Here is a 9,428-nt window from a genome sequence, read left to right as displayed (position 1 = left end):
TTCATCTTCAGTGGGTTTGATATTATGGCTGCCTAGAAGGTCAGAGGGTGCTATAAAAATCAAACATGATCCAGTGCAAATTTGTTGTGTAGATGTTTGATGATTGTGGTGTGGAGGAGATCTACAGTACAGTGTGGTGTGATATATGATAATGATGTACAGTAGATCGCTGTGTTGGTGTGCATCACTGTAGTGGGTGTATACCTTCATGTTCAGCTCATTCTGAGATGTTAAACGTTGGTCTGCTCGGTGTCTCTCTCTCTCTCTCTCTCTCTCTCTCTCATCCTCAGTGTGATGAGCTCGGGGTCTCGGTAGCTCTGATATGGTCTTATCGCGGCCTGCAAGCTGCAGCTCCGGGATTCACACCACATCAGCTCATCTCCCCTGGGCATCCTTCCCAAATCACTCAGATCCGCAGCAATGAACTAACAAAAGACAAGAGATCAGAGGCTCTCAGATAGAACCGAGAACTGATTTCACCTCTTATTTAAGCCTGTTTTATGCTCATTTCATTCATCAGGATGTGTTAATAATGCTGCTAGAAAACTTCTCTTCTAACATCAGACCTAAAAAAACCTGATGATGATAATGATTCTAACATTATTGTTTCTGCTCACGTGTGTAATGTGCTGTTAATCCTATAGGGTCATCAATTCGGTTTGTCTTATTGATCTGAAAATCTGATTTTTTTGCTGTATAATCTTTAAATACCACATTTGGTCCAACAGACACTAATGATTTTATTCTGTTTGATTGTTAAGGTCAAGATCATCATGATGTCTTCATGTTCATGCACCAAAAACCAGACGGACAGGAAACTCCAAAGAGTAGCAGAGATGTTTCCATCATAGTTTAAACAAAAACACACGGGAATGGGAAAGAAAACTCTTAGTATTTTACTATTTTATATAAAAAAAACAAAACAAAACATTATTTTGGTTTTAAGTTGGATTGCGCTGTCTCTTTCTCTTTATATATATATATATATATATATATATATATATATATATATATATATATATATATATATATATATATATATATATATATATAGAGAGAGAGAGAGAGAGAGAGAGAGAGAGAGAGAGAGAGAAAATATATATACAGTATATATACATCTCTCTCTCTCTCTCTCTCTCTCTCTCTATATATATATATATATATAGAGAGAGAGAGAGATAAAATATATATACAGTATATATACATATATATATATATATATATATATATATATATATATATATGTGTGTGTGTGTGTGTGTGTGTGTGTGTGTGTGTGTGTGTGTGTGTATACGTATCTCTCTCACTCTCTCTCTCTCTCTCTCTCTCTCTCTCTCTCTCTCTCTCTCTCTCTATATATATATATATATATATATATATATATATATATAAAAGAGTAGTGTTATTAGGTGTTTGTTACATCATTGTATAACATTGTAAAACATTACAACACATTTTCCGACTTTTCTTCCCGCCCTGATGTTACACTTCCCCTCAAACACATGCTCTTGTTTTGATCATTTTGCGCTTCTTTGGGTTGTTACACACCTGCCCATACTGTACGTGTTTCAAATCATTTCTTCATAGTTACCTATGTTTCTATGCATATCCATTAACAATATAAAGTATATATAAATATATACCCCCCCCCCACCCCCTTTCGGGTTTACATTCAGTGATTATAATATAAAAAAAAAACAGAATAATAAGAAATGGTTTGATAAGTAATGGCTTTAGGGTTCTTATCTGCCACAGCCACATTTGCCCCTGTGTTGTTGTGCGGTGTGTGAAGGGTGATTATAGAGAGCTTCACTCCCACTTCCACACAGTGCATGGAAAAAAAAAAGCCCTCAGACATGGACGAGCACAAAATGGCTCCTCACACACACTCACACTGACCACAGCCCGAGCACGGTAAGACCAATATATACACACACTCATATATATATATATATACATATACATTATATATACAGGTACATATTCATAACCTTTATAATCGAATAGAATAGAATTGTTGATGATTCCGTCCCACTTCATACATTTCATTTGATTCGAATTCGATATTGAGTTTTTTTTTCCTCCTTAATTTGCGCTGGAGAACCCGCACAGGCCCAGAGCTTTACCGGTTTAGCGGTTAATTATCGGAATGTAATTAATTTGGACGATATGAAGAGTAAAAAGTAGCTGATTCGATGCCACATTCGATCCTGGAATGTTTCAAAAATGTCACTTTTTTTCCAATCGAAATAATGAACCGAGTGAACAAAGCATTCATGCAAAAACAGAGAAAAATCACCCGAATAATAATAATTATTAAGATTATCCCGGTTTTAACTGACCTTCTTTTTTAATATTTAAAAGAATATTTGAGGTTTTATTGTAGGATTCATCAAGCTGGTGTCGCTTTTGAATATCTATTTGTTTATTTATATATTTGTTTATATGTGTTTGGAGACGGCACGATGGGAAAATGCCGTAAAAATGCGCACGTTCGATCGAAAAACGTAAACGACTCCCCAAAATATTGTTTTTTACTACAAAATATGTTTGATTTTAACACTTAATGTGTTCGAGGTTATTTAGTAGAGCAGTGAATTTTTAACCTGAGATGCAGATATTCTTTTTTTATAGAAATGCATTCCATATTATTATTATTATTATTATTATTATTATTATTATGTCGCAAAGTTAATTTGTTTTGGATTGTGGGCCTAAAAAAATAAACATATCTAAATATATAAGACGTCTTTTTTCTTCTGTCAAAAATATTAATACTAATATTATTACTATTATGCTATAATATATTTACTAATATAAATATATTAATACTAATAATAATTAATCAAAAAAGCAACTTGTCAAACCTGAATGAATGAATTAGTATATTAGACCACTGAAATATTTTCTGAATCTATTTTCGGTGGCCATTTTCAAATTGAAAATAAATCATATTTAATTCTGTAGAAGAGAAAATGTAAATGTCGGATGTAAATCTAATTGAAATGGACAATTTGTGCAGCAAAAATGAAACAATGCGATGCTCCTAAATTAATAATACGAATTAATAAGCCTTATGATATAAATATATACCTCTAAATATCCACAATAAGCAAAGGATAGTCAAAGAAAAACTCTAGATTATGGTACAGTATGATTATAAATGCACTGTACCACATACCAGGGAGGATGAAAATTATATTCTGTTGTACCCAAGAAACACTGTTTTGGAGAGATAAGCTCCCTGTCGACTGAGACACTGGTATGGGTCCCTTATCTACAGACACCATGACCAGAATATTGATATGATGGAACAAGGTCAAGCAAAAAAAGAAAAAAGAAGACACTTGGTCGTTTTTACAATTCGGAGCAATAGAACTATAGTGACGTCATAGATTCAGATTTCCAATGTGCATTTTATTTACTCAAATATATTACAAATAAGATGAGAATTATTTTGTACTCATGTGTACAAAACATAGATAGATAGATAGATAGATAGATAGATAGATAGATAGATAGATAGATAGATAGATAGATAGATAGTGCAACTTTATTTACATCATTGTGCAAATGATAAATATATAAATATGTACACAAAACCAATATAAAGGCTCTATATATGTATTTCTTGGTCTAATATGATTGGTGCAGGTATCTCTAGGGGGTGAGGAGCAGGTATCTCTAGAGGGTGAGGAGCAGGTATCTTTAGGGGGTGAGGAGCAGGTATCTCTAAGGGGTGAGCAAAGCACCCATGCTGGTGGACCATCTCTTCTTTTCAGTCCACTCCATGCAGCCTATATTTAGAGTAAAATCCTGATTAGTATACAGTGATGATATGATGTGCATGAGCTGTGCTGTGTAACACACGCTCATCCTCATCCTCATCCTCATGCTCTGTCGGATACTGTACTGCTCAGCTGTCAGCTTTTGCAGCGTAGGCGCGCGCACACGACGCACAGGTACACACACACACACACACACACACACACACACACACACACACACACACACACACACACACACACACAGGTTGTGAATACGCTGGGGTTTTTTTTCCCATTCGAAAACACTCTGTTTTTGTTATATAAGGTGACTGTAGGAGACATTGGGAGTCTGTTTTTGGATTAACAGTCAGCATCCCCACACAGCGAGACAGGAGACAGGATGATGGAGAAGCTGAAGCGGGAGCGCGCCAGCCCGGGCGTCGAGGACGAGCATAAAGGGGAGAACGTCTCGCCGAGGGGTGACGGCGCTGGGGAGGAGGTCGAGGCGCACGGGAAACAGGAAGACACGACGTGCACCACCGCCATCTCCACCATCACGACGACCACCATCACGACGACGCCCGGGTGCGCCGAGAGCGCTCGGAGGGAAGCCCCCCACCTCCTGCTCCTCCACCTGAACGGCGTTGCCAAGGAAACGGCGCTCGGAGGAGGCGAGCTCAAACCGGAAGTGGCAGTGATCGAGCTGGCCACGAGAGGCGGTATAAAAGGCGCAGAGCTCGAGGCGGACTTCAGACATACGGTGCAGACCACCGAACTGCGCAGACCACCCGTTCCTCTACCGCTGCCCCCGAGGGAGCCGCCGAACGAAGCCAAGCGAATGGTGCAACTGAGCCCGGCCGCCTTCCCCGCTCTGCCCGCCCGCGCCATGCTCTACAGCAACGTGGCGCAACCGCTCGCCACTCTCAACAGGTCAGTACCGGTACCGGTACCGGGGGGCTTCTCCATCCACATTTATTACGAGTTTATTATTCATTAATTATTATTATTTTTATGGATACAACATTTAATCTAAACACCTCACATTTTACCTGTGCAGGTGCTTGTAGACAGAGTTCACATTTAAAGCTACTAATTAATAATGCTAATTGCATTCTAAAGGCACGTGCACGTTATATAATGGCGTGTTTGATTTGTACTAATTGTTTTTTTCACGTGTACATTTTTTTGTCACACGTGCGCATTTGAAAATCAACTTCAGGGATGCTTCATTTTTGACTTTGAATTATCCAACAAACCCGTCAATAATTGTTGCTCGTGCAGGTGTGCAATTCAATAGCACGATATAAACGCATAATATTGGGATATTTGTGTATTTTTACGACGATTCGATTTATTTCCCTATTTTATATAATAATATGATCATTTTTGAATAATGTTAAAGAATTATATTACAAAGCATTTTATTTTTTGGGAAAAAAAGGTTTAAAAGAATAGCTTTTGGTATTCCCGTAGTTCCATGTGTAGTGATTTCAATATAAATCTAAATAACAGATTAAATAAATAGCCGAAAGCAGCGTTAATACAGAATGTCATTAATCTATTATGCGTCACAGATGTTTTTTTTCCGATATCTTATTATTATTATTATTATTATTATTTTTACATTAGCGTCATTTGACGGTATTTGACGGTACATGACTTTACTGTCTATTGCTGTATAATGGAGCACTATTGCACCATTAATTCTGTGCTAATGGTGGTTCACCTCATTTCCGGTGCAGTGGCTTCGCTGGGGATGCGGAGCAGTACGGCATGTACCCCAGCAACCGCATGAAGCGCAGAGCTGCGCCCTACGAGATCGAGATCAGCGATGGTAGGAATATTTGAGATCTTTCTAAATAAACCACTCTTCGGCTATGACCTTTTTTATTTTGCTCTTTGGTCCTTCATCTATTTTTTTCTCCTGGCATCAAACTAAAGACTATAAAATCCTCAGCAGTTCATGTGCCCCAATTCCTATAACCAGTTTCTTTTATATCGAAATGAAAATTTGACAAAAAATAATATATGTATAATATATATATCAACCATGTCATTTCAAATCGAAACCATTTACCCAAAAACTCGTAGTGTATGTAATGTAGCCCCCCCCTCCCCTAATGCACTAATAATATTCTTCATTAGGATATTTATATCTCCTAATGCATTGCTATTGCTTTTAATATTATACAATGCAATGGCACTATATTTTTGTTTCATGATGATATAGACAATGACAGACTGATATGCATTAATATCATAATGTTTTTTGCCAATTCATATTTTTCAATCATTTCTCATTCATCCTGCATGCATCCTTTTTTTTTCATAATCATTTATATCATTCAGTAATAAAACGGTCAAGTTATACTGGAGCTCGTGGATAATCCCAGACCTTTCATAATAAAATCGGACACTATTTATGCACAAACAAAGCTCAAAGAATAAAGCATGAAGCATTATAACACATTATAACACATTATAATTATTACACATTACACAGTGTCCTAACCTAAAATTAGTGCATTTTAGACATCTTTTTTATTAAACCTGTGACTCAGTCCATATTAATGAGCAACACTTACATTTCTTGGAAAACGTGAATTTAAGGTTGATCGAATGAAAAAATTAATCTCTGAATTTTGCCTTTATAGAAATAGAATTTATTATTTCAAGTGTTAATGCAGACCAGGATTGCGAGATTAGTACGTGATCTCTGGAGTCACCTGATGCTCACTGGACATTTTTACACCGTTTCTCTGCACAATGCACCTCTAGGTTTTGGGCACATTATTTTTGCAACCCCAAACATGCACTTTATATAGAATATAATATACTATTATGTGCACTCACACACACATTTATTGCTATTTGGACCTTTGGTTAAATACTAGCATCAATCCATTGGCTCTGCACATGTACTCTGCGTAATGATAATTAGATTAGACTCAACCGTATTAAGTCGAACTAATTTTTATCATGATCATGTGATCAAATTTACAGTTGAGTAATGTTAGCTGAGGGATGCTTCATGTGAAATAATCCTGAGGAGAAAAAGCAGTTAAATATATAAAAGGTGGCTCTGATCTCTATACCTGCATTTTATTAATTATATCCTGGAAATAAATCATTCCATTAAATAAAAAAATTCATGAATCAGCGGTGATGTCAGTAAACCTGGGGATTCTGACTTCAATACATACTCAAAGATGAAATCTGACTCTGAGTCCATAGTAGAGATTCTTTGCTGGGTGCTGATGGTTAAAGCTTCTGAGCTGCCATCTTTAAAAAATGCAAATGTTAGACAAAGTGCTTGAGTGCCAGCTGAGAGAAGCGTGCAGGAGAGAGTGCAGAAATGTTTGCTTGAAAATAAAACTTAATGCAACACTCACTCAAGCGTGAAACGTGATTCCGAATGCCTAGCTACCCTAATTTTTAGTGGCGTTCGAATAAAACAGTCTATTATTCGGCTTGATTAATAATATGTATCCGAGCTGAGTAGCTTACCGTGCGCTCAGTCATCAGTTTATTAACTGCAATGCGAGACGGAGCTGGTTCTGTTCCAAAAGAGCTGTCTGGGATGAGGAATGAGCTCGAATAATTGAATGTAAAATGGCATAGATAATAGAAAGGTTAATTAATTCTTCGCTAAATAGGTTGAGATAAAGAGCTTATCTATCACTGAGCCGAGGAGAGAAGGGACTCGGCACCAGAGGTGGATTCACAACCACCACAAGTCCTGCTAAAGCCGGTCAGCCGTTCCGAGATTGCACGCTGAGATTCTGACTTGCTAAAATAACATTTAATTGAAGAAGGAGTGTAGGGATTGAGTTGGAGTCAGTTGAGATTTTTGAGGCATTATCAGTACGATCGGATATCACCAGTGTTCACCCTGCTGATGCTATTCCTTCGATTTTTTTCAGGTTCACAGCCGAAGATTGTGCGGCGCATCTTCACAAACAGCCGTGAGCGTTGGAGGCAGCAGAACGTGAACGGTGCCTTCGCCGAGCTGCGAAAACTCATCCCTACTCATCCTCCTGACAAGAAGCTGAGCAAGAACGAGATCCTGCGCCTGGCTATGAAGTACATCAACTTCCTGGCCAAGCTGCTGAACGACCAGGACGACGTGATGGGCGGCGAAGCTGCGACTCGGGTGCGGGACGGACGAGACGGGGGTCTGGTAAGGGAAGACCTCCTGCAGGACATGCTGAGTCCAAACTCCAGCTGCGGGAGTCTGCTGGACGGAGAAGGAAGCCCGGACAGCTTCGCCGAGGAGCAGGACTCGTCGGTGGAGTCTAGAGCATCTGGGCGAGGAGGACTCCACCACTCGACCATTACCGTAGACACCAGTAACCAGCGATGACTGAACGCGAATGGAAATGGACTCGAGCGAAACTGTGTGGAGCACAGCTTAATGGAAGCTGATGGACCTGAGATGATTCACGTTATGTGCAGTCATAACCACCCCCACCCCCACTCTTTTAATTATGTCTTGTGCTAATTTCCATTTGGACACTGCCCCCTATGGGTAAATGCTGGTACGGGGGAATCGTAATGGTAGATTTTGAGATAAGAGAGCATGGTTTTGAGACACAAGTGAGATTTTCAGAACGGTACCCTTCCTAGAATTCAGCTCCATCATCTGGTCAGGTACACATCACTATTGAAGAAAAAAAATCCCATTGAATATCGCAGGAATTTTTCTTAACCATCCTTCAGTGTGGAAAATATCAGACAGAACTCTTCCTGGTGTTGGAGGTTGATAAGACACTTTTTTTGTATAGAACATGTCTATGTTATATTCATGGTAATTACTGTACCCACAGTAGCAGCTACAATAATGAAGAAATAAAAGCTGCCATTTTGTAAATGGCGTTTAAATACGAACACATTGGATATAAACCTACAAACACACACACACACACACACACACACTTAAACACATGTAAGTAAGAAGGTCGTGATGGTCCGAGGTACAAGCGTGACGCTCCAAGTGTACATAAATAAACTCAATAATGTCGTACATGTGTATCTAAAGCCGAACCCCACGCATCCGTACTGTTCATCTTCATTGTGAATATGGTACAATGAAAATCAAATATTTTTTTTCCCCCTTTTCTTACGTTGTTCATCTCCTTTTCCGAAATCATTCCTAAAGAATCCAGTAAGTGTGTTATCACTGTATTTAAATTTTATCCAATTGATCTGCTTTTTCAGCAGACTATTGAGTAACCAGTCTTGGTACCTTTAATTCTTTTTTTTTGTGTATTATTAAAAAAAAGAAAAAAAAACAACAACAAAGCTGTTATTTTAAATGTGATATTTAGTAGACAGACCTTTGTTGTAAGGTGAAGATGAAATCTATATATAAACATGCAATGTTATATCTTACAGAATTTTATAGAACATGAAATAAAACTGAACAAACAGGAGTGAAATCTCACACTCATTTTTGTCACTTGCGCACACACACACACACACACACACACACACACACACACACACACACACACACACACACACACAGAACTCATAAGGCACTTGACTATCTAATTAAGGACACACACAAAAAAGATAAAATTTATAGTTGTTTTTAATGAAGTGCCACTTACACCAGGAGTCTGTTCATGAGAGCTGGAGGTTATTTACACTTCCACTCTG

At 38.2% G+C, this 9,428-nt stretch overlaps 1 protein-coding gene across 2 annotated transcripts; it reads left to right on the top strand.

Annotated features, from left to right (window-relative positions):
- Positions 1-1,816: 1,816 nt before the first annotated feature.
- tal1 (T-cell acute lymphocytic leukemia 1) lies at positions 1,817-9,205 on the top strand. 2 transcript variants are annotated; one of them, XM_046858253.1, is made up of 4 exons: positions 1,817-1,914; positions 4,093-4,697; positions 5,510-5,601; positions 7,691-9,205. In XM_046858253.1, the coding sequence occupies exons 2-4, from the start codon at positions 4,168-4,170 to the stop codon at positions 8,128-8,130; spliced, it is 1,062 nt and encodes a 353-aa protein (XP_046714209.1). In that variant the 5' UTR covers positions 1,817-1,914; positions 4,093-4,167; the 3' UTR covers positions 8,131-9,205. The 2 variants fall into 2 exon arrangements, with proteins under 2 accessions (XP_046714209.1, XP_046714211.1); XM_046858255.1 differs by having other exon boundaries at positions 1,821-1,914; positions 4,152-4,697.
- The last annotated feature ends 223 nt before the right edge of the window (positions 9,206-9,428 follow it).

Source organism: Silurus meridionalis, chromosome 9 (genome assembly GCF_014805685.1).
Source record: "Silurus meridionalis isolate SWU-2019-XX chromosome 9, ASM1480568v1, whole genome shotgun sequence".
Classification (NCBI taxonomy): Eukaryota; Metazoa; Chordata; class Actinopteri; order Siluriformes; family Siluridae; genus Silurus; species Silurus meridionalis.
Note: the sequence above shows the minus strand (reverse complement) of the source record. Positions and strands in the feature narration are given on the sequence as shown.

What these genes read in the sequence shown, in the direction of transcription:
- tal1 (XM_046858253.1), top strand. Translation starts at nt 4,168, where the DNA reads ATGATGGAGAAGCTGAAGCGGGAGCGCGCCAGCCCGGGCGTCGAGGAC. An exon ending in CCGCTCGCCACTCTCAACAG is followed by an intron (nt 4,698 to 5,509) that starts GTCAGTACCGGT and finishes TTTCCGGTGCAG; the next exon opens with TGGCTTCGCTGGGGATGCGG. An exon ending in CGAGATCGAGATCAGCGATG is followed by an intron (nt 5,602 to 7,690) that starts GTAGGAATATTT and finishes GATTTTTTTCAG; the next exon opens with GTTCACAGCCGAAGATTGTG.